The sequence below is a fragment of the Manis pentadactyla genome, chromosome 12, assembly GCF_030020395.1.
Source record: "Manis pentadactyla isolate mManPen7 chromosome 12, mManPen7.hap1, whole genome shotgun sequence".
NCBI lineage: Eukaryota > Metazoa > Chordata > Mammalia > Pholidota > Manidae > Manis > Manis pentadactyla.
The window spans coordinates 61826151-61852814 of NC_080030.1; the positions used below are offsets into that span (position 1 = coordinate 61826151).

The 26664-nt window shown below is 35.5% G+C and overlaps 1 protein-coding gene across 7 annotated transcripts in view; it reads left to right on the forward strand.

The window, feature by feature from the left end:
• The window catches only part of PTPRK (protein tyrosine phosphatase receptor type K), a 582621-nt gene that overhangs the window by 304447 nt on the left and 251510 nt on the right, over window positions 1-26664 (forward strand). For all 7 annotated transcript variants that reach the window (XM_057489274.1, XM_036903846.2, XM_057489272.1 and 4 more), the window contains exon 6: window positions 10685-10859. In XM_057489274.1, coding sequence (XP_057345257.1) covers window positions 10685-10859 — 175 coding nt within the window. The remainder of the gene's footprint in view (window positions 1-10684; window positions 10860-26664) is intronic.

Here is a 26664-nt window from a genome sequence, read left to right on the forward strand (position 1 = left end):
TCATTTTTCTAGATATTCAAAGGATTTTTTTCTGTTTCTTTAAAAATTCTTATTTTATCATGTCCCTGTGGGTCATTTTGGATTACTCTTCTCAGGTATGAGGTTTCTTCTTCCAGTATATATTTTAAAAACTTTAAAAATTTTTTCAGAAGATTTTTATTTTAATTAAATTTTAGTATTTTTTCTGTTCCCATTGTTTCTGTGTGGACTTATGTTATCTCTGTTTGATCTTCTTTGTATATCATTATAATTAGCCAACTTCTCTGAGATCCTTTTTATTCTTATTTTTAATTTAAAAAGCCTCTCCACATTCTGTTTTACTTAATATATGATTGGTTGAGTTTATTTACTGTAGTTAATTATGTTTCTAAAGTGATTTTTTCTTTCTATTTTTTCTGTGTTCTAGCACCTCATTCATGAAATTTATTAATTCAAATTTATATTATTTTTTTCATTGATGAATCATTTTCTTAGTATGCCTTCACTTACTTTGAAATATTTGGTTGCAGTTTTGATGTGCTTTGTGAGCATGTTTTTCTGACTTATTTTCAGTGACTTTAGGGATCATGCTCTGCTCCTTACTGTATTTTAAACTTGCAATAACTTTTTATTGAATTGACCTTAATACTTTTAAGTTGTTCATTTTTATATGAAATAAGTTTCTTGAAATTATAAAATAAGGTGTGGGGTTCCAGAAAACTCCTGACTGCATAAAATTCCTCTTCTGTTGCTGTGAGTTATGTTTAAAAATGCAGCCACTTGCTCTCCGGGTTTTCTTAACTTATTCTCCCCTCCACTTTGTCTGGACCTTCTCTTTCTTTACTCTCAGGGTGTTATTGTGTCTGCTTTTATGTGGCAGATTCAGAAAGAGTGAAAAACTCTGCTACTGCCATCATTTACCAGAACCCCCCAGTTTTAATGGTTTAATTGCCCTGGTCTCCTTGCTCTACTCAACTTCCCTCCTACTATGAATTGTATAGTTTTATAATTATAAACTTACATGCTTTATGTTACCCATTTTCTCCAATGTAGCTTGGAACAGCTAGCCAATCCCATTATATTCCTCAGTCAAAAATGTCCTAAGGTAGCAAATACATGGTCACCTAGAACTTTGCCTTCTCCAGCTATTTGATAAGGAATATCTAACAGTAATATTTCACACATCTTTATGACTGCGTTATGCTATATGGACTAGCAGTGTTTTCTTTACCACTAGCAATAAAGTAATTAGTGCTATTAAATTAATCAGATTAGAAAACCAGTTCCAGAAACTCAGAACTACACAAAAACAGAGTACTCATCTTTAAAACAGGGTTCAAACATGAAACACAGACGCAGTAGGATACACACACACACACACACACACACACACACTCCCCAAGAGATCTATTGCAAGAAATTGGTTTATGTGATTGTGGTTGCTGGCTAGGCAAGTCTGAATCAGTAAGGCAAACCCTTGGGAAGGGCAAGTTGGAGAATTCCGACACACACTAAAGTTGCCCTTCATAGTTAGAATTTCTTCTACTTGAGGGAAGCCTCAATTCTGCTCTTAAAACTTTTCAACGGATTGAATTAAGTCTACCAGGTTATCTAGGATAATCTCCCTCATTTAATATCAATTAAATACCTTCAACAAATGTCAACAAAATACTTTCAGAGGGAGACATAAGTTAATGTTTGAGTGAATACCTGGGGACCGTAGCCTCGCCAACTTGACTCATGAATAGACCATCACAGTCATCAAATATGTTTTTCACTTAGATATTGTTTTGATTCTTATCTTCATAATATTGCTATTATCAGGATTTGAAATTAAAATTTTTGCCCAGTTATCTCACCTAATACTCTCAACATCATGTTGAATAAGGAGATATAAATTGATATCCCCATTTTTAGATCAAAAGGTAAAGACTTGAGAAATAATGAAAAATTGTGAAGCTGATAAATGGACTTGACAATAAGTATCATTCCCACCAGGCTGGCTCAGGCTCCTTAGTCATGCATTCTTTGTGTGGCTCTTCACATTGGTTATTACCTTCTCCCAACATTGTACAGATTCCTCTGCTTCTTAGATTAAAACTCCTTTTCTTGTTTAATAGCTGACTTTAATTTTTGTTACACAGGTTAAAACTCCTTTTCTTATTTAATAGCTGACTTTAATTTTTGTTACACTTGGTTAATGATCCTGATTCTACTAATTTGCTATAGATCTATCCCGAGCATATTTTTACCCTGCTTTATATCAGAATTATAATATTTTGCTCCCTATCTTCTTCTGTGTCAAGTATCATTCATCTTGTTCAATCCTTTCATTGCTGAATCATAAATACTTTGGTGACCTAGTAGTGCCATTAGAGTGTAACTTTTTCCTGGAGGAACACTACTTTCTTACTTAGTGCTTAATCTATTGAATAAATTTAATAGTTTCCAATGAATATAAATGAATGTTTGTCTCAAAATAGCAACATATTTCTCATTTTAGAAGTTTGTACATTTCTAAAACTTTAATTTTGAGATGATACCCTTTTGTGTTTCTAAATTTCTTGGATTTAATTGTTCAGTAATAATAATGATCGTGATGATAGCTTTATCATACCTGTGAGAAAGAAAAAAAGTTGTATGGCAGACAAACCCTGATAAGTAACCCTCAGAGCTTTGGGATTAATTTGGTTGGATGGATGTATGATTCATTTCAACCTCAGAAGTGAGAAGATTTACTTTGGGATTAGTTTTGGGAAAAAGGGCATGTACTGGCAAATAATATGCAGTCCTCTTAATGTTCAACAAGAATCTAAATACCACATGTAGGAAAACAGTTTATTTTCAATTTCTCCAACTCAAAGAGGATGGAGAGGTGATATACTATTACGTGCTCAGGAAAGACAGTGAAAACAAATAAAATAACAAATATAATTTGATTTGTTCTTCAAGTCAGTAGGTGAAATAATCTCTGCAAGTGTTCTAAGTGCCACATGAATTTAAAATAAATTGGATTAATTTTATTCCTCAAGCTTTGAAAAAAGCTGAAATAAACTGTATCAATATTTTAACTGTACCACACTGACTTGTAGGATTTCAAGCTGAGAGCAATAAGAGAACCAAATGCATTATATCACTTAACAGGAAGTCCAGGAATAAAGCAGCTCTAGGGGTTGTTGACGCCATTTCAGACATTTGATTAAGAACTGGATCATGGCTTTCTCTTTAATGTGCCATCCTCAGCGTGTGAACTTTCCCTCAGATTGGGCTCCCTCATGCTGAGATATTGGCTCTTCTAGTTTTAGGAACTTGAAGAAAAAGAAAAGGGAACCCACTGAGTCTTCTGTATAAGTGAAGAAACCTTTCTGAAGGTGACTTTGCCTGTTCCTTTTCCATCTCCTTGTACAGAATCAGGGTACATACCCATTTTTAGACCTATCATTGTTAGTAGGAATGGGACACCGTTTTTGCTTTCTGTCGGTGTATTTCAAGCTATAATATCTTGATGCATAACCTAGGGATCTTGTAAAAATGCAGATTTTGATTCAGTAGGTCTAGAGTGATCTCTAGACTTTGCATATGTAATAATCTGACAGGTGATCCTGATGCTACTGGTCTGTGGACCACACTTTAAATAGCAAGGAATTTGATTAAATAACCTGGTTATTACAGATGTTGGGAATTATCCAGTATTACCACTACACTACTTTATCCTAGGAGCTGAACTTGTCAAATAAATACTGTATGTATCCTGCATGATGAAGCTTACTCAGTTTAATAAGCCTAAGGAAGATTTACATGATTCTTGTCAGTGAATTTAACTCATTTTAACACAGAATAATAATCAAGGATTCCAGTGATGTGCCCAGGTTGTTTGATAAGTGACAAGTCTCAGCAACCTATACTGGACACAAAATAGATAAGAAAGCATAACAAGGATCTGGGGAGGGAAGGGAAAGGAATAGAAAAAAGCAAAGTGTTAAGTTATAACCATTGGATCATATAGTTTTGTGATTTATGTTCCATAATTTCTCAGAGTTGGGGCTATTTGCAATGGAGAAATCATATAAAAATCTCAAACTGGGATAAGAGCTTGGAAATGAAGAATATAAAGTCAGAAAAGTATATACAAACACTGCTGCATGAGAGAAATTTACCATTACTTCTTATTTCCTTCATAGCCCTGCCCACTCTGCTAAATTGATAGCTTGCAGTCAGGCAAAGACCTATTATTTTGGATTCTAACAGAAATACTTATCATTATTTTTGACTTCTGAATGTACATTTCAACAATTGCTACTTTTAACTGTAATGTATTACTGGAAGCTGAGTAAAGCAATGTCTAGGATAGTGAATTGTATTTTTTACTGATATAAGGCATTGATCAAAACTCAGCAACAACTAATTAATTCATTGGATGGGACCTATTATACAAATGAAGAAAAAAAAAACCCAGCTTTGGTTTAGTTAGGGGAAATACTGCTGGATTTTATGTCATCAAACTCTGTTTTGAGTTTTAATCCTGGTACTAACAGGCTATATATCACATTTCTAATCTTTCTGGATTATGATTTTCTGATCTTTAAATAGAAATCATTATCACTGTATGTTTGAGACAGCAGCAAACATTGTAACATAAAGTACTTAGAGGTGTTACTAAGTGTTTATTGAAGACTGAATTACTATGACAGTAATGTTTATTGTTATTTTATTTTAAGAAATAAAGAGCACCTAGGTTTCCTGTACTCATTAACTATATAAATAATTTATATCCTATGTAAGCACCTGTTTTGTAGTTGTTAGTATATTAATACACACACAAATGTAAGGATAATGTAACATAATCAGCTTTGTGATCTCCTGAGCGGATCCCCTTAAGCAGGCCCCTCAGCATCTCTGAGTTGTGGTATCATTCCAGATAGCTTTGTGTAAATTATCTCAGACGTCTTTGAGATTCTGTGTTGATGTAAATTCCTTTTATTATTAATTTTAATTATTATATATATTTTTATAATTTTTATAAAAGCCTAAGAAAGATTTACATGATTCTTGTCAGTGAATTTAACTCATTTTAACACAGAAATTGAGTATCTACTAAATAAAAATAGTACACATATGATGCCATGGAAGAAAAATACTATTGAAGTGTAACTTGAAACCCTACCTTTAGGATGACTCTAGCACACAAAGAAGTAAAAGAACATATACAGTATATATTATAGAATCAATTTAAAGATAGAAAAAAATGTTTGAGTTTTTGAGGCACTCTCCATGACAATGTCAGTGAGAGTAGAAGGTGAAGAGTGTATATGAGTTGGTGGAGTGTGAAGTTGAGGCCGAGAGGAAAGAGTCAGACTCTATACCTTGAGCCACTGTGTGAATCAGCTGGGAATGTCTAGGAGTTGTTTATCTCTTTTGCTGGATAGCATGTATTTTTCATGAGAGCAAATGACTGATTCCAGCCAAAGGCAGAGTTCTGGAATGGTTGCAAAGATATAATGCAAATCTACATTGGTAATGCACAAACAGTGGAAAGTTAAAAGAATCCAGAATTCTTTCAGGCTAGTGTAACCTTCTTTGAAATGGCTGGCTATGAAAGAAAGGGTCAGAGAGTGAGTTCTTAATGACAATACAGAGAACTGAAGAAATGAGGGGATTACACGGGCAGCCATGATTTGAGAGAAAGCTGTCATGGTGTAGGCACTTGGATGTCAGAAGGAGGTAAAGAAAGCTATTCTTTATCTCTGAGACAAAGGTGAGTTTTGAGATCACTAAAAATATTCACGGGACTGTTGTGGAGAGGATATTTTCATCTGGTAGATAACTGTGATGGCAGTGATAGTTAGGCATCTAGGAACTCCACACGTTGAGAAGTTGTTATATTGTTTAGGATAAGAGTCATCTGCAAGTAAGGAACCAGGGTAAGAGTGGCCTTCCCTGAAGAAGGGTGAGGTCACAGAAGAAAACAAACCCTCCTCTGAGAGGAGTTTGGAGGACAGTGGCATTATGAGACAAATGCAAATTAGGATCAAAAGATGGAATGATGATTACAGTCATACCTTGCTTTATTGCATTTCACAGATACTGCCTTTTCTTACAAATTGAAGGTTTGTGGCAATCCTGCGTCAAGCAATTCTGTTGGCACCATTTTTCCAACAGCATTTGCTCAGTTCATGTCTCTGTGTCATGTTTTGGTGTTATTGGCAATATTTCAAACTTTTTCATTATTATTGTATCTATTGTAGTGATCTGTGGTCAGTGATCTCCGATGTTACTATTGTAGTTGTTTTGTAGGTCCATGAACCATACCCATGTAAGACAGTGCGTTTAGCCTGTGAATGTTGTGTGTCTTCTGACTGCTCCACCAACCAGCTGTCTGCCGGTCTCTGTCCATCTGCTTGGGCCTCCCTGTTCCCTGAGATACAAAACTATTGAAATTAGGCCAATTAATAACCCAACAATGGCCTATAAGTGTTCAAGTGAGAGGTAGAGATGCATGTTTCTCATGTGAAATCAAAAGCTAAAAATGATTAAGATTTTGAGGAAAGAAGATAGGCTGAGAGCTAGGTCTCTTGCCCCAAACAGTTAGCCAAGTTGTGAATGCAAAGGAGAAGTTCATAAAGTAATTCCAGCAAACATATAATGATAAGAGAAGCAAAACAGCCTTATTGCTGATGTGGAAAAAGTTTTAGTGGTCTGGATAGAAGATCAAACCAGCCGCTACATTCCCCTAAGCCAAACCCTAATCCAGAGCAAGGCCCTAACTCTGTTCAATTCTGTGAAGGCTGAGAGAGGTGAGGAAGCTGCAGGAGAAAAGTTTGAAGCTAGGAGAGGTTGGTTCCTGAGGTTTAAGGCAAGAAGTCATCTCTGCTACAGAAGAGTGCAAGGTGAAGCAGCAAGTGCTAATGTAGCAGCTATAGCAAGGGATCCAGAAGATCAAACTAAAATAATCAATGAAGGTGGCTGCACTAAATGACAGATTTTCAATGTGGGTGAAACAGCCTTCTATAGGAAAAAGACGCCATCTAGACTTTAATAGCTAAAGAGGGGAAGTCCATGCCTGGCTTCAAACTTCAAAGGACAAGGTGACTCTCTTGTTAGGGGCTAATGCAGCCGGTACCTTAAAGTTGAGGCCAGTGCTCAGGAACCATTCCAAAACTCCTAGGGCCCTTCCAAATTATGCTAAATCTGCTTTGCCGATGCTCTATAAAAGGAACAACAAAGCCTAGATAACAGAGCATCTGTATACAACATGGTTTATTGGATATTGTAAGCACACTGTTGAAACCTACTATTAAGAAAAAAAAAAAGACTCCTTTCAAAATATTAGAAAGAACTCTGACAGAGATGTAAAATGAGATTTTATGTTGTTTTCTTGCCTGCTAACATAACACCCATTCTGCAGCACATGAATCAAGGAGTAATTTTGACTTTCAAATTATGTAAGTATATTTTGTAAGATATCGCTACCATAGATACTGGTTCCTAAGATGGATCTGGGCAAAGTCAACAGAAAATCTTCTGGAAATGGTTCACCACTCTCAATGCCATTTAAAGCATTTGTGATTTGTGGGAAAAGTTAAAAATATCAACATTAACAGGAGTTTGGTAGAAGTTGATTCCAACTCTCATGAATGGCTTTAAGGGGTTCAAGACTTTAGGGGAGGAAGTAACTGCAGATGTGGTGGAAAGAGCAGGAGAACTGGAATTAGCAGCAGACCCTGAAGATGCGCCCGGAATGCTGCGATCTCATGGTGAACCTTGGACAAATGAGGAGTTCCTTTTGATGGATAAAGAAAGAGTGTCTTGTGATGGCAGCTACTTCTGGTGAAGATAATGTGAAAATTGTTGAAATGACAACTAAGGATTTAGAATATAATAAATACATAATTTATAAAACAGCAGCAGAGTTTGAGAGGATTACTACTATTTTGAAAGAAAGCTCTATTGGGGTAAAATATTGTCAAACAGCATAATATGCTACAGAGAAATCATTCATCAAAGGAAGAATCCACCAGTGAATCAAACTTTATTGTTGTCTTATTTTAAGAAATTGACACAGCCATTCAAACCTTATGAACCTCTGTAGTAGAGATGACTTCTTACCTTAAACCTCTTGAACCATCCCTCAGGAACCACCATCCTGATCAGTCAACAGCTATAAAATCTTTTAAAATTAAGACATGTGCATTGTATTTTTAGACATAATGCTATGTCTAATTAACAGACTATAATATAGTATAAACATAATTATTATATGCACTGGGGAATCAAAACCTTCATTTGACTTGCTTTATTGCAATGTTTGCTCTGTTGCAGTTGTCTGGAATCAAACCTGTAATATCTTGGAGATATACCTGTATTGAAAGGGAAAGGTTGTGTGTACTTAGAATCTCTTCATGAAAGAAGGGTTTTTGAAAGGCATGGCATTAAAAAGATGTAGGTGTGTTTGTGTGCATGCCCAAAGTAATTCAGAAGGCAGGACAGGCAGCAGGAACTGGGTGGAATTGGAAAAGAATGGAGAGATATAAATGGCAGGGAGAAAGGTGTCGGTAGGTGATCACAACTGGAAGGATAAATTAGAGGGAGACGGAAGTGAGAATTTATGGGGGTGTAAAGAGTGCTTAGTTATGATCAGCCTTCCACTTAGAGAGACTGTATCAATTGATGTGATAATTGAAAAAAATGCAGTCTAAGATTTACATACATAATCCATTTTTTGTTTATGTGTTTGAAGGAAGAGAGAATTTAGGTGTCATTTTATGGCTTTATATTTTCAGGGCTTTTGAATATAAGCTTTTGTTTCTCTTATTATCCAGGGGAATGATCAGGGATCTTGGTGCAAAAATTATGGAATGGTGGCTAAGGAAAGAATTAACAAAAACTGATTGAATGAGAAATGGTAAAATAATTGAGATATTGTGTTCTTAGGTATGTATGTATGTATGTGTTTACATGAACATATATTTATATACTATATAATATGCATATATATATAATTTCAGGTTTGGAGAAAAAGTTGATTAAAGACACAGTGGATTTTAAGATTTAAAAATATATTAAAGTAATATAGCAATCCCTTAATTTTTATTGTTTTAAAAAACACCATGTATTTCAAACATACAAAAAAATTATAGAAAACAGTAAGATGATCACTGATAACCCATCACTATAATTAAACAAAAGTTAACATTCTGCATTTTTATCTCATAGTTTTTGTTGAGGATTTTAAAAAACATATTTAAACATGTATATATGTATTTTAAGTAAGTGGAATGCTACAGCCTGGTGAGTACTGGCTTGTGATTGCTGATGGTTAATTTTTCAGTAGTTTGTGTAGTTTAACTGCAACATTGTATTTTATTGAATGGATAAATCTCAGTTTATTTATCTAATAGTCAATAATATTTGGATCTCTCCCATATTAAACTTTAAAAACTGATTCTGAATTTAACATTCTTAATCATATCTTCTTGATGACATATGGAAGTGATTCAAATACAGAAATGTGGAAGTGGGATTTCTGGGTCCTAAAGTTTATATACATCTTTAACTTTACTAAATGGTAGCAAATTATTTTCCAAAAGGAGTCTAACAATTTACACTATGTTAGTAACTTTAGGGTTTTGTTTTCCATGGCTAGTAGTATGAAATGATATTTCAAGTAGTGTGCAAGTATACCAGTGATACTAAACATTTCACCAACAAGAAATGAGATTGAGGATCATGACCAATTATTTCTTATAGTTGTGGCTCTTCTTTTTTCCTTTGTGCTCTCTATGACATACTGAAGTTATAAAATTTAGGTTGGGGGTCTCTTTGTATTTTTCTCTTGTTAAATAGCCTGTCCAGTTTTTGATAAGATTGTTGGTAATTTTTCTTATTGAGCCACAGATCTTTACATTCATTACCCGGCTATTTATCTTTTGATGGTTATTTCCATGACAAATAATCACAGTTTACGGCTTGTTTTTTTCACCAAATTTATGATGTCTTTCAATATATAGAAGTTATACATTTTATTGTGGTTGAATTTTTCAGTGATTTCTTTTACAGTTTGCATTTGCTGGTCTTGTGTGAGGCACCTGATGTTGTACATAGGATTTCCAGTATTTCATTTGAAAGTTGACAGATACGCTTTTATCTTTGATTACTTCTTTTAAATGATTTACATTGGCTGTCATTAATGCTGAAGAGATGAAAGTTTACAGAGATTTTCGTTTGACTCTATTCATGAATATTTTATTTTCATCCTGTGATTTATCACATGCTACACATTTAGAATATTAAGATGCATTAGGAATGGTCTTGGTCTTCTGATGGGGACAAATCTATTACAGAACATGCAGTGTAGTATAAGGTCTAAAAGAAGCTCATATATATACGTACTTTGGAAGAAGGGGTCAGTGAATCATTTGCCATGGAGACAATAACTGTCCTGTTCATTCATATACTTTTAACTAATAGCAATTTTATAGAAAATTGAGATTACTACCATAGTGTCCACCCCCTAAAGGATACCAATATTTGTTTACATACTTTCCCTGATGGAATGACAATGGTAAAAATTTGTGAGGCTACATAGGTATTTTCCTCCTAATTTAGCAACAGGAATAAAATTTATCATAGATACTGATTTATAAGATGTTTTAGATTTGTGGAAATGTTAAGAATCTGTTTCTTAAAGATTGGTTTCTGTTTGCAGAGACGAAATGGAGAAGATATACCAGTAGCCCAGACGAAGAACATCAATCACAGAAGATTTGCTGCTTCCTTTAGATTGCAAGAAGTGACAAAAACTGACCAGGATTTGTATCGCTGTGTGACTCAGTCAGAACGAGGTTCTGGTGTGTCCAATTTTGCTCAGCTTATTGTGAGAGGTAAAGTAAAGTTGCTTTCACTTCTGAAATTGTATGGCTTTACTAGAACAAAAGCAGCTTTGTATATATTTGGAATGATTTTTAATTCCAGTGCTTTTCATGTCCAGTCACTAAGATAATCATAGCATTAATTTCTGATAATGCCTTAAGATAAAATTAAGACTGTAGTTGCATAGTTTGTTTTCAACAAGTTTTTCCATTGAAAGACATCTATTTTAAAAAGCTCTAATAAGGCTAACCATATAAAGCACTTCATTCCACATTGCCATCACCTAGTTTGCATTTTAATTTTAAGATTCATTCCTCTGTTTAAAGCAGTTGTTGCAGTTGTTACTTTTGTTGTTCAAAGCCTGTGGCAATGAGGTCAAGGCCACAGTTTCCCCAGGTAGACCTGTAAATTTTACCAATGTGAAAACCCAGTGGTGGATGTTCAATTCTGGCCCTCTGTAGAATCATAGTAAGTTAGACTTGGTAAGAGGTCCTCATTAGTATCCTGGATACTAAGTTTACTAGGGCAATGTGAGGGATTATGCCATATCATTACATATCTGAGGAGAATACTGGAAAAGCAAGCACAAATGCACAATGTATTACATTTACTCAATATTTGCTGAGTTCCATACACTGTTCCAGGTGGTGAAGATACAATGTAAGTAGAATACAAAGTCCCTGCTCATATAGAACCTAACACTGAAATATGCTATATGGAAAGATATTAAAAATCTATCAAGTCATAGTACCTGTTATAAAGAAGAACAAAAACACAAAATGACGGGGATTGATGGTGTAGTTAAGGTCACTTTATGATGTCTTTCAACACACAGAAGTTATGTCTCTTTGAGAGGCGACAGTTGAGCTGAAACCTTAAAAAAATTAGGAATCTATTTTCCACATGGAAATTTCAAGAGAATGTAGCTCTGTTGAGTAGACTCAAGCAAGCATCAGTCAATAATGACATGAACGAAAATAATTACAGACTATGTAAGTCTCTTCACAGAGAAGTTTGGGATATCCTATCAAAAATATTTAAACTGGGCTGAGATTTGTCAGAGGTGCCAGGGAAAACCTTTGTAAGTTTTCTTTGAGATAGGATCCAAAGGTTGAGAAAAAGTTGCCCAGGTGAAGGCGGGGTGGATGTGGGGGCAGAGGTAAGAGAAAGAAGTGCCAGTAGGCAGAGAGCAAGGCATGTGTCTTGTCCAGAGGCTGAAAGAAGAGTATGAGGTATGTCCATACTGAAGTTAATACATTTTATTATGCTTGCCATCAAATATCTTTTTACATATATTATTTCATTTTAAGATGTACTTGATCTTAATACTTTTACCTTTAATACTTTTGAGAGAAGAAAATTGCAATTCAGATTGTTTGATAATTGCCCAGAGTCACAAAAATCTAATAATTGACTGAACCAGAATTTAACCCCATGTTTCTTGACTCCTGATGTTGGGTTCCTTCTTTCCCACCACAGCTTTATCTCACATTAACATTATTAAATAATGCTACTAACCACTTGTAATGCTTTTATCTTGAGATATTTTATAGCTCATCAAAAAAAAATTATCTTCTAGACTGGATATGACTCACTTTTAAATAAACTTCTCTCATGTTTCCAGAGTCAGCTCATATCACTTGCTTAAATTCATGAAATCACAGCCCCTGTTAATTGGATAATAAGAAAATATGATAATATTTGACTCCAGTGCTCAGGTAGAGAGATTAATTTATTTTGTGTCCATGCATGCCTGTATAGCCATCTTTGTGGAGCGCTGTTCAGCATCTTTCTCTCCTGAAGGCCTTAAAGTGTCCTTGGGTAATTTTCAGTGATTGGTATGCTACATACAGATCCAGGGAGGTGGCTGAGCTCTTGAGTCATCACCATGCTCACTGTATCTGCCTAGTACTGAACGTGCATTCATGATATCCAGCCACTGCATGAGGTGGTGGCTTTTAATAGTGTACCTAGAGTGCTTTTTAGTATCTTACAGTTATTTATACATAATTAATATATATATGTTTTTTGAGGAAGTGGCCCTGTAATGTAATTATCAGTTTATAAAAGGTAGACTTGAAACTTTTATCCAGGTGTTCCCTTTAAAGATATATTTCCCTCTTTCATATAGCTGTATCATGCCTATTTATTTAAAGAGTAATTTATTTCAGCATTACTAGATCTCCTCTGTTTATCTGAATTGAAAAGTAGATTTTATTTCATTAAAACGTGGTCTTTATGTGAAAAAGACTGCCTTATGGCTGTTCTAGGAGTGTTACTTGTGGAATAAATAATAATTTCAATATGATTTATAAAAGGAGAATGAATTTCATAGGAAGTTTTGACTTTTTTTCCCCTTCCTGAAAGTTCTGCCATTTAACCTCTGTTTGGTTTTAGATGTTATATTGTACCAGTTGAGTAAAAATATGATGGTGCTTTGAATGTGTTGTCCAGTCTGCTAACATTTTAAAAACATAATTGGAGAGTTTTGACAGTTGTATTTTTATTTTCAACATATTTTAGTTTGTTACATATCTAATACTTATAGGTGAAACTTGACTTGATACTTTATTTAAAAACTAATATAGAGCAATAACTCTTCTTGTTTGTCCAGAGAGCCACCAAATAAATATTGCTAACCAACAGACACGCCATTCTGGGTCAGCTGTCCTGGTGTGGAAACAGTGCTGAGAATTAACTATGGTGGCAGGTCCTGTCTTTCACTGGCACTTTCAAAGCTGACATCCTATTACTCAAATACAAAAGATGGTAATTTTAAAGGAAATTTTGGGGGCAGTGATATGAATAGTCTTTAATAAGAGCTGGCATAGTATTGCCTGCTGTCAAAAGTGACCCAAGGGTAAGAGTTTATTCGTGCATTTTCTGTTACACTGAAAGTGACAGGGCATGCTTGAGGCTTTTTTGTTGCTGTTTGTTACAAATGAAAATTTCACTGCAGAATTCTCATGTTGAAGGGTATTGATCTCTGAGTTCCCACAGCTAGAGGGAGCGCAAAAAAAAAAAAAAGAACCCAGTATGCCGAAAGAGAATTTACGTTGTCATGACTTTAGCATCGCTTCCAGATCATTTTGAGTAATGATAATGTCTTGAGCTTATGGAAGCCAATCTTTATCGACAAAAAGTTTTTACAGAGATGAGATCAAGAGCAGATGTTTTTGCTCAATGTTTCTACAAAACTGAAGTGTACAAAATGTGAAATACAGGTTGAAATGGTGTTTACAAGCTTCAAACTTAAAGTGCCAACTTTATAGTCTAAGTTATTTTATAGACTCTCATTCTTTACCTCATTTGCAGTCTTCTTTCTTTTCCACCTGTCTGAATCAAAGACCCACTTATATTTCTAACCAACTGGCCCATAATAAACTTGTATAAAATTCTCTGATTGTTTTAAGTGACAATTTCTATTTCCAGATATTATATTTTTCTTTTTTTTATTTTAATTTTTTATTAATGTATGATTGATATGCACTCTTATGAAGGTTTCACATGAAAAACAATGTGGTTTCTACATTTACCCATATTATCAAGTCCACACCCATACCCCAATGCAGTCACTGTCTATCAGTGCAGCAAGATGCCTTCAGATCCACTGTGTGCCTTCTCTGTGCTACACTGTTCTCCCTGTGATCCCCCACACCATGTGTACTAAACATAATACCCTTCAATCCCCTTCTCCCTCCTCCCTACCCGCCCTCCCATACCCCTCCCCTGTGGTAATCACTGGTTCATTCTTAGAGTCTCTGAGTCTGCTGCCATTTTGTTCCTTCAGTTTTGCTTCATTGTTATACTCCACAAATGAGGGAAATCATTTGGCACTTGTCTTTCTCTGCCTGGCTTATTTCACTGAGCATAATGTCCTCCAGCTCCAACCATGTTATTGCAAATGGTAGGATTTGTTTCTTTCTTATGGCTGAATAGTATTCCATTGTGTATATGTATCACATCTTCAAATTCTAGTGTCAACAATTGGCCAGTATCCAAAAGCTCTGGACTTAAAAAGTATTTAGTTAATTTTTTTTTTCATTTATTCCTAATGAATACCAGAGACCTCTAGCTGTAAAGTGGGGTGACAGTCAACTTATTTGCCTAACTTACTCAGTGTAGGTGGACCTGTAAAAGAAATTTTGGTGTTTAAAAACATAAGGAATTTCTATTGTTGATACCTCCCTTAGTAAGACACCATGAGTAGCTTAAAAATAAGGGTATATTCATTTTTGTAACTGCAAGGTATAGAGATGGGCTTCTGGGTTGATTCATTTAGTCATGAAGGATCCAGGTTCTTTCCAGTTATTCACTCTGTAGTCCATGGTTTTGGCTTGTGTCCTAAGCCAGGGTCTCCTCATGGTCACAAGATAACAATATGGCTATATACTTCTTTGATCTCATCCAATGGACAGAGAGGTTACTCCCTCCCACAGGTATCAAATCGCATGGCTGCAAATGGAGAGACAACTAGAAGGCCCATCAGAGAACATTTGTACATTGTACATGGGACTTCAGAGTACAAAGAGTGTTATTCAGAGGGGAGTTATTCATTCTATTTAGGTAAGACAGGAATTGAGCAAATCCTTCAAAAGAAGTTAAAAATTAACCTTTACGGACATACAGTTTTGAATTTGGTAATGTGGAAGACTAGTGCTGTCATATATATAAGTCAGGTAATAGTACTGAGTGGGATCATAGCTTTTTTGAAGAGCAACCTGTTGATGGAATCACTTACCTAGTACTGGTTTACCCACTACACATGTGAGGAAGGAAGGAAGTCCAAACTAAGAGTGGGCTTGCATTTGAACTTTACAGGTCCTGATGTTATTGTAATTATTTGTAGTCTGCATCCCATCAGAGCCTGTCTAGTTAGTTCATCTTTGTTTGCTGCAGCTCCTAGCATATTTAGAGAAAGACAATCAATACTTTTCTAAAAGTTAACCAATGAAATTGTTTGGTTGAAGCCCCAGTGGTGGGGCTGATCCTAAAAGATGAACAGAACAAGTGATGGACCACATTCGCCACTCACTTACAGATGGAATGAAGATTGCTGGCATACAGGAAAGATGATAGCAATTGTTTTCTGTAGTGTCTGAACTAGTCTCTTTCCTTTCTCATATGAACTAATAAGGATGACTTTAAGTTCAGCATGAAATTTTTTCACTTGAAAAATAATCTTAATTCAACCAATAGGTTATAGTCTAGTCTATTTGTACATACTAGTTAAAATTCAGGTCTGGATATTTCATTTTAATGTTTTTACCTTAGAAGCAAGGAGACTTGGGAAGTGGAAAACACAACATACTAATATTTTTGTTAGTTGGTGGTTAAAGGCCACGGAAATGTCTAGATTGGGTCCTTCAGCATTCTGCTCAATACCACACATGCTATTGATTTTTAACTAGTTTTCATGGCATAGCTGTCAGACTCAGGAATTTATATAAAAATCCTTTTACTTAATGCTGACTTGAAGATCCCTTTTCTTTGCCTCTATTGTGAAAACTAGTTAACCTGACAGAAAATTGGGAGTTATCTGGGAGAATTCAATTAAAATCTGACCTATAATGACAGTCTAAAAACACACAGATCTACCATGTACTAATTTTCCCCAACTGTCCCACCACAGTTAGGAAAGCACATGCAGTCAGTCAAGGTTTACGAAATGTCTCAAATTTGGAGGAGACTGCAAATATTGCATGTCTAAAAATTATACTTTGCTACCCTTGAGTATGATAAAAGAAACATGTAGAGTCTCCTCTCATTTATAGTAGCTACTTGTAATTCAGGTGATTCAGTGTACAAGATGTCTGGTACATTTTTAAACCCTCAGTAAGCAAAAGGATACTAGACGTCCTTATTTCCGATAACGTATTGTTACTGAAACTCTGTTCCATTACTCTTGTACACCATTATTCCAAATAATTTTTCCTATTAATTTTCTCCTGCTGGAGTTTTCTGATGCTATTTAATGAAAATGGTGGAGTGTAGCATTTGTATTGTCTGAGTGATTATTTTCATGTTTCTTATTGTCTGTGTTTGTTTTCAAAATAAAAACAGTAAGAGTTCTTTCCCAAAGGATTTCTGAGTGTTTTTCCTAAGTGAGATTCAGGTGTAGAGCTCTACCTAACGTTTAGCAGTACAAGTGCTGGTCACTGTGTTTTGGAGTGAATCTTTGAGGAGCCTGCTTTTGTTGGAGCTTACCTCTTAAGAATTTGAGAATGATCAAAGAGAAAGCAGAATGATTTGCATGCCAAAGAATTCTTTCTGCTGTACTCCAGGGAATTTGGTTTTGGAGCATTGAGAGTAGGTCTGTACTTTCTTTCTGACCCTCTCAATTCTGTTTTCTCTTTGTGTTTGTAGTAAATGTAATTTGAGTCCATTTCTTTCAGGATTTATATCAACTTAACAGTCTAACAGTGTCTTTATAATTTATATTCCCCTACTTGCTCACTATTTTTCTTTCCCTCCCCCAAACCAGAAGGAAGCAATGAAGTCAATTTGCAACTTTATTGGAAAAGCAGGTAGCAGCTTTTATTGAGTACTTAAAATGGTAAATAATAGGCACCAAGAAATTACAAAGAAAACGTCAGTTCTCAAGCAATTTATAATTTAATTTGTTTTATAGGGAAATGTGGAATTATTAAATATTTTGGCACAGTTTTTACTTCGATTTTGGTCACATTTGTAATTCTATAAGAAAAGAATAAAATCCCCTATCATGTAAAAAATACCCTATCAAAGGAACTAGTCCATTAAAACCCTTTATTAGGCACTAATCTGGTAAATAATGTAGTACTGTAAGAGTCTTAAAGAATGTTAATTAAACAGAAGTCCTATAGCCGAGAGATTGAAATCAAATCAGCTAGAGAGAGAGAAATTCATAGTTTTAGAGGTACAATGAATAACGGTGGCTATGTAAGTACTCTGGGGGGAACATCAGTCGTAACTCTTGAGTCTTCTTCACTCCCCCACCACTTCATCTTTTAAAAAATCGGTAGTAGTAGGCTTCCTTGCTAGTGTATGACTGATGGGTGAGTTTTGGTGTTTAGCTTCTGCAGTTAGCATGAACTATTTGCCACTTAGATGTTCACATCTTAAAAAAAGAAACTAGCTAATAAACCTACTGCTTACTAGTAAAATGCCGTCAGGAACCTGTTGTACTAGAGTACAAACTAAGAAACACACCGAAAACAGAAAACAATCATAAAATATTAAGTAGAAGTCAAATGATAGGTAAGTCAGTGAAAACTAAATTGTTCAATGAAATTTATTACCGCAGAAAGCACTTTCTTTTGTACCTAGGTTAGTATTGTGTTCCCTTTTCTAAGAAATAGTCTAGTAAGAATTAAAAACAATCATAATGTCAGAACAAATAAGCATTGGTAAACATTGTGTTTTGTTAGTCCTCAGCATGGATTGTATTTAGTTCATAGTTATTTGTATTCAAAAAGGAAAAGCTGTACTAAAATTTTAAAAGTGAGGATTTAGGGACTAATGACTAGACGGGAACACTCAGTAATTGTGGCAAAATATGGGCAGCTTTCTCAACGTATAAATCCACACCCACCTTTCCTGATACAGCTTTTTCTAAGCTCTCTTTTGGACAAGTTGTGGCCCACACTTGTTCCCATGTCTTACCAGGGATTGGGGCAGGGACACTTAAATTTAGGATATAGTTTGGGAGTTTACTTTTTTTGGGAGTTTTGCTGTCCATTTTATGCTTTCAGAGCCTTACACTACGAAAACACTTTGTTGTTTTTCTGTATTATGGCACAACTGGGAAGCAAACTTAGTTGTGATGGCACAGAATCTGTCGTTGTTTTAAAAGAAACAAAGGAACAAGTTGCTGAACCCTGGTTAGGAAGAAATTTTTACCCACGTGTCAGTCCGGGGAGAGGAAATCCTGGGGCAAAATACCTCTAAAAAACCAAAATCAGTCAAAGGGAGTAGTTTAAAACCCGTTTATTGCTCACAAACTGCGGTCCGGCCATCTTTCTTCTCTGCCCCAGCAGCAACCAGAGCAGCCCTCTCCCCTCACCTCTCAGGTACAGATAAGCCCTCTGTTGCCCAGGTAATCACCCAGTGATATGGAGATGAATTTCTCCACCCCTGAGGAAAGATGCAAATGTACTAAAGCCATACTTCTTTCCACCTCTGAATGCCTATTGATATGCAGATATACTAAAGCCAGGCGAGATATTCTGGAAATGTTACAATTTTACCCACACACGTCATTTCCATTATCCAAATTGCCACTGTGGTTTTCTTTCATCTTCATATACATAAAGAGGAAACTGTTGCTACTCTCAGGCTGCCATGTCATCCCCTGTAACAGCTTCTCTTCACCCTAAGGGAAGAAAAAAAAAAATCACAGCCCTTTCCTACTACAAAAGACCTTCAAAGGATTATCCACTGAATACCACTCAAAATTTCTTTCTTTTCATTCACCTTCTTCCTTCATCCACAGCAGGCACACCAACTCTTCCAACATACTCCTGCCCTAGAGCTCTTAGACTTGCTGTTGCCTCCACCTGCACTTCGTTTTTCTCAAATGTATGCATGCTTTCACATTCTTATTTTGTTCAGGTTTCTTCTCAATTTTTTCCAAAATACCTAAGGGCCAAAATGATAGCTATTTTCTACTATGGAAGAGAATTCATTGGTTTTGTTTTACAATGTTTTCTCCAAAGTCATTTAGCTCTAAGTTTCCAAAATACCTTTACACAATGCTTACAATCGGCATGTGCAGAACAAATACTTGCACAAGATGGTGTCTCAAAAATTTTTGGATTTTTGGGTAAGATACAGCACATAGAAATATGAATGCTCATTGACTGCTTCCTTCATTTGTCAGAATTTTATCGCCTATCCTGAAAGAGCCCAGCACCTTCCTTGCCTTCACTGCTGTGGGGTACACTGCAATATTTACAGAAACCCCTGTACATATCAGCAGGTGTTTCTTCCCTCATCCTCCCAGGCAAGGGATGGAGAGAGGCTGTTCTCTCTTCCCCTCTGTTGCGTAATTGGTCCGGAGCCTGTTATTCTCAGGGCATCCGCCTGCTCCCGGGAAGGGTGGGTGGAGAGGAGACCATGGGCAGGGCTGGGAGAGAGTTGGGGGCGGAGCGGCGACCAGAGGGAACCAGCGGAGCCAGGCCTTCTGTGAGCAATGAAAGGGTTTCTCCCAATCTAGCTTTTACCTTGACTCATTTCGTTCACACAAGTTTATGGAAACACCCTTTCCTCGGAGCTACAACTGCCATCTCCTTTAACCATATCACAATCTTCTTTGTTCTGTGCTAACACAAAAAACCTCCTCTCTTGTCTTGATGTATCAACACTTGCTTCCTCCATAGGTCTTCACACAGCAGCCAGGCTGACCACCTTTCCAGAGTAAGTCAGAGAGTGCCGCACTGATTCTGATGGCTTCTTGTCGGTGCATTATAAATTCCAGGTGTTTTCATCTCAATCTGGAATTTGCCCTGGCTGCATCTGGCTCTGCCAACCTCTCAGTCCTTCATGAGGCTCTGCACACCAGACTCGATCTAGCAGCGCTGGCTTGCTTTCACTTGCTTTCATGTGCACACTCTCGTCTACCTTGCTCTTGGTTCTTTCTTCCTGCAGTGCTTCCTCACCAGTTTTCAAAAGATAACTGTATCCCTTCCGTCTGCCTCCACTGACACAGAGGAGGACTATGCCCTTTTGCTCCTTTGGTATTGTGTCTCCGTAGCCGGCATTGTGTCTGACAGCCAGCAGATATAATCAAATAATTTTTGTCAAAGAAACAAAAAACACAGGGAAGGCATGGACTTAAATGCTTAGAGCAGAGGACAGCCTCACCGCTACCTTTGGTAGTCGGGAGATGCGCTGAGGAGGGGTAGTTTCATCTTACCATTAATGGATGGATAGGATTTGGATAGTTGAAGAGAAATAAAGGACATTCCCAGCAGAGGGCATGACATGGGCAAATACATGCTCTTATGGACTAATATTAAATATTGAGTATAGTGCAGTGTTTTCTAGGGGAAAAATCTGTGATGAACCTGAAAGTGCACTTTGAGGTCTAATCCTGATGGAATGTGAATACCAACCTAAGCAGTAGAAATTTATTTTGTAATTTGATTTGGGTACTTTGGGAAGTTTTGAAGTAAGTTATTCATGTATTCATATCTGTCTCAGAAAATCAGGATAGGAAATGATCTAGAGAATGATCAATTTGCTGAGAGTATGTTCAGGAGGCTCTAAAAATCATAAACCCTTTAGCTGGTGAGGCATCCTTGAGGAGGTTGTGGTGGAAAGAGTGAGTCAAACACTGTTCAGAGCCTTGTAGGAAGACAGGAGAAGAATCTGGATGAAATCTGGTATTATGGACGGAAATTTGGGAGGCTCGTAGAAGAACTTATTTAACAGCATAGATAGTAACTTCAATTGTAAACTTTTGGTTGGAATTCTAGAGAGTTTAAAAATCTTTAGGAATGCAGAAATGACTTAACTGTAGTGTATTAAATAGGGATTCATTGCAAGATGAATTTAGCAATAGGTACTTAGTGCATACAAATGCTTTTGCGTTTTGTAAGCTTCCATTCTATAGTCTTTGCTAATATTGTTACAGTATTTCATGTTGTTAAACTTAGGATAAAAGCAGATGTATTGAAGTAAATAGGAAATTTAGAAAGAGAAACCTGACATAATTAAATATGGTGACTTTTTTTTCTTTCTGAATTATCCAAATAGAAAGACACATGGAAGGTTTATCAGGTATAGATATTTTTTCCTCTGCAGCTTCAGGTAGGTTCCTGATTGGATATGAGGCTAAGTGAAAATCTTTCTCCTTTTTTTCGTAAAAACTTTTTACTTTGTAGAAATAAGGCAGTCTCTCTAAAGACTTCACTTTCTCTGCTCTTCAGAATTTGATTGCCCCTGATAATAATGCTCCTAGACATGTCTTTTTCTTACATCAATTTTTTAAAGCTTTAAAGAAGGAGGGAGATTTTCTTTCTAAGCCTTTGGGCCAACAGAATTTCTCAGTCCTCAAAGAACGTCATTCACTGCAGTGGGTGGTTTAAAAATATTTACTTAAGGATAGATAGAGAGTTCCTACCTGCCATAATTTTGCTGTTAAAACCCCCAGTAGGTTTGACATTTCTTTGTATTGTGCAGGATTGTTAAAAAGCAGTTACTATGACCAGACTGGTTGATGCATGGTAATAATGAAAAGCAAGGTGTTTGGGATTCAGCATAGATGGTAGAAATGAAAGATGTCAGGGAAGCCATATATTAAAGAGAATTTGAATTGGAAACCAAATCTCAATCTGCCACTGGGAACATTTTGATCATTTTGATTTATTAAACTTTTATAACAGCATTCAGATAGAGTGGAATTAAAACCCTTTAGTTCTTGGATAGTTTATGGTGTGCCAACCGCTCTAACTGGTATCATTTTTGAAATATCTTTTAGCAATCAGTGAAGAAGGAAAAAATAGGTGAGTGACAGATTTATTTTAAAAGGCAGTTTCCACAATATCCTTGCACCTAACTTTAAATCCCCCTCTTTTGTTTGCATTGTTTCAAGGATAAACACATGATTTGCAATTTCAACTTTAAGTTCTGATTTTTACTATCAAACATATTTGAAACTCTGATTAATAGATTTCAGATTGAAATATGGCATTTATCAACATATTACAGGATATCTTTTCTTTTTGGTGTGTGTACCTTTGCATTCAGAGACATCTATATGTCTGTATCTGAGTTTATGTTTCTGGATTTTATGAGTAAAAAATAAAATTGAAATACTAATGCAATTCTGAAGCCTAACTTGCAAAACAAAACAAAACTACATGCTTTCATACAACTATTAGAATAGTGTAACCTGGGTCTTTTAAAAATCATCTTTTGGCATCAGCACGCATGAGTGGTCTTTTCTGAACAGCAGCTCCATATGAAGAGAAATCAATTACTACTAGAGAGGCACTGTAGGTTAAAGGCATTACAAGTTCACATTTGGTTTTGCAGCTGGGAGACGGTATTTAACTGTGAATCAGGAATGATGCAAAAGATGGATGAGACAGAGTTCAAGGAGCAGTAATGTGAAGGTCCAGGACTATCATTCCAAGCTGTCTCCACAGTAATGATGGATGGTTTAGTGGCAAGAAGAATAACAGATGATGAAAGTTACATCTCAGCATTTTGAGCCACTGCACACTGGCTACCTGTAGGAATTATGGGGCATAATGATTCCTGGTATGCAGCCAAATGGGCTTGTTGCATTTAGCAACCCAGATTTTTGGCAACTGTGTAGGAAGCAAGTAGCATATCAAACACTCTTGCACATTGTAAATTTAATTACCTCATATTTATGCATAGTAGTTATTGACAGGATCTTGTAAGCTGTGCTAATATGGTAGGTAATTTGTTACCTCCAGAAATCACTTCTGTGTGTCTTCTGATCATTATCATGAAACATGATAAATGATCTAGCCTATGAGGTATAAATGAAAATGAAATGGATAATTGGATTCTATGTTTAAATTGTGGCTGGAATAGTCGAAGCACTTATAACTGAATTTATCTCATGATAATGCCTTTGGCAGTATGTTAGTGACCTTTCATCATCTTGAACCTAAGGTGTTATATGAAATTACTCTTAAGACAATTAGAAAAAGTTTATTACAATTATTTTTTCAAAAATTCTCCAACACTTTAAACTTTCTCTTTTCTGGCCTTACTTGACTATATTTTTAGAGCATCTTGTTTATCTACAATAAAGCAACTGATATTGATAATCTTCTTTTGATATTGAAAATAAAATATATTATTGTTGCCAATGTCTTGATTGAATGATTTAAGAACAATGCAAGATGAAATGGTTTTTAGGAATACCTTTATCATTAGCAGCATATATCTTTCAGTTGGGAGACGGAAGTGTGCCTTTTTGCTGAATATGTGTGTTTTGTTTGATTCTTATAAGAGAATATCTGAAATACCAAAATGAAACAGAGTTTGATTTAACTATCATCAGATGTTCATCCTTTTCCTCTCACTTCTCTTCAATTCACTCTAAATAACAAAAATTATTTTATTATATAAACATAAAAATACTTCAAAATTATTCATTGATTTGATTAACATTTTTGAGCAGTAACCCTAAGTTAATCATTGTGTTTATGCTAGTAAAAGTGACTAAGTTAATCATTGTGTTTATTGCAGGTAAAAGGGACTAACACATGCTATCTTTATGTCTTATAATTCTGTATGTAGCTATGAGAACATCTAGTCTTTAAATTATAACATATTTTCTTCTATGACCTGATACTAATTCCTTCCTCTAATCTACTTCCTTTCCATGAGGGTCTAAAATGCCAATAAAACTTCTGTTTATGCCTTTTCTTTCTATTCCAACTAAAAAAGAACTATTCCAGATTTAGTTAATAGCAAGGATACTGGAATTTAAAAGTTAACTGGAAATGTGACTTTTCTTTTAAATGAAATGTATCAATAAGCAGGTCATGTCCCTAGGGACTTACATTTCCTCCTAGATTTTTATGCTTGAAATTTTTTTCATTTTCCATGTTCATTTGTAGTGAATGTAGCTTAGCACCAATTTATAAGCTTATTTTGGTAACTGACTGATGTAACGGGATAATGAACACAGTTAAGACATTTATTATTTCTAGTGAATGTAAATTTAATGAACAGAATATAAATGTTTAGTATAAGTTGTAATAAAAATCCATTTATAATACATTTGCACTGTGCCAGGTGCTGTTATGGATGGTTTACATACATTATTACTCTAGTTTCATGACAATGACTCTTAATATCCTCATTTTGAACATCAGGGAACCTGAGGCTGATCAGTAAAGTTGCTCAGATCTGGTGTCTTTAAGGGCTGGCCCCAGACCGTAACCCAAGTCTGACTCCAGAGCTCACACTGTTTTCACCATACTTTGGTAATACTATGCTATATTTAACTGATTTTACATGGCGGCATTTAGAAAAATACTACTTGAAACATGAATTAAACCTATATCAGTAAGAAACAGATTTGTGAGATTTTCCTCTTAAATTTCAATGATTCTAACTACAATGTAACTATAATTATTTTATTGTCACTTTAGAAACAATGCATTTACTTTAAGTTGCTTTGCTATTGTTTTTAACTGTTTCCGTCCCTAACCAGTAGCATTATAACTATAACCTACCATTTTATGGCAGTGATTGATTCTCAATCCAGGGGCAGGAGATAACCCTCTTTAAGTCAAAAAAGGGTATTTAAAAAAATTATGATCACCAAACGTCCCTTTCCCAGATTCTGATGTACTAACAAAAACATATGCATACAGCATGTACATGCAAACACATATATGTGCTCACTCAGCCTAGATTCCAGCAATCCCTGGAAGGCTATGTTAGCATCTAGGCAGAACTTGGCACATGTGTGGTTTATGAAAAGTTAAAAACTATTCTCTTATTCCTCCTGTATTCTTCTCCTCTTCTATTACCATTCTTCTTGGATATTATGCCAAGAGTTATGAATTGCTTCTGTAGCTCTACACATATATTAGAAATATGTTATATGTCTTTAGTAATGTCATAAGATCTTTGGGTTTCAAAGCTTTCCTGATTGTGGAAAAATAAATTTTATTCAGAATTCTATAGGCCATCCTCTTTGTGAAGTCACAGTGATTAGTAATCAAAGTCCATCAGTACTTATTATTAATGTCATATGAATATTAACAACTTCAGACAGCCTCCTGTCAGTGCTCAGCAGGTGGGTTTTTCTATGGTCCAGTCATCTCTGATCAAGTCAGATGAAAAACCTCAGATTGCCTGGCTTGTTCTTTCTCCCCTCCCCCCACCCTTTTTTTCCAGACTATCTCTGTCATTGTATTGTTTCCAATTTGGTGAAATAGTATTAGAAAATGTTTAGGGTATGCTCTTGAGGAAGTTTTCTCCTCAATTACTCTATTTTTATATTCCAGAAAAGGATGTGTTCTGAGTAACTCTTTATGTTGAAAGTCAAATCATGAGCCAAATTCCTTTTTTTCAAATGACTCACTTGCTGGGTAGCTCCATTTCTGTGTTTTCTTCCTGAGTAAACATCTAGAGTGATGCTATTAGATGGGCTCCCAGAGTTTTTCTGTGAACTAACAATGACAATGCAATCAAAACTCAAATAATGTCAAGACACTAATAACCTAAAGTTGGCATGATTCCAGAATAATATTAAGGAAAAGGAAATTATAGTAGAGAGATGCTATGGGACATGCATGAATTGTATACAAATAAGATATCCTATATAAATGAATTTTAATAATTCTCAAGCACTCACCGTTACAAAGCAGAAAGTTTACTTGATGCCTTTCTATGAAGTAGTCACCTCATAATATATTTAATATACAAAGGCTACTGTGGAACTCAACTGCCCCTTCCAAGATGAACTTTACCTATCTTAAAGGCAGAAAGATTTTAATGCCTAAATCTTTGCAGATAGACATTCCTTTTGTTTCTTTGGAACTCAGAAATTCTCACATCTTACAAGCTAAAAGAGCTGCTGGCGCAATGAAGTGTGTAGTTAAAAAACATATAAACTGGTAATTATGAGTAATTTAGGAATTTTCTAGATAAGTTTGACTAAATTGGACTTTTGCGATAAATGCTGGCTTAAAATTTTAAACCTCAGAATGAGATTCTAATTTTACTAACAGTCCTTGAGTTCTGTGTGGCGGGGGTTATTTCTGAACAGGAGTTTGGGACCAACTACATAGTTACTTTTCACTTTACTTCTTTTTTTTATTCTTCTTATTTAAG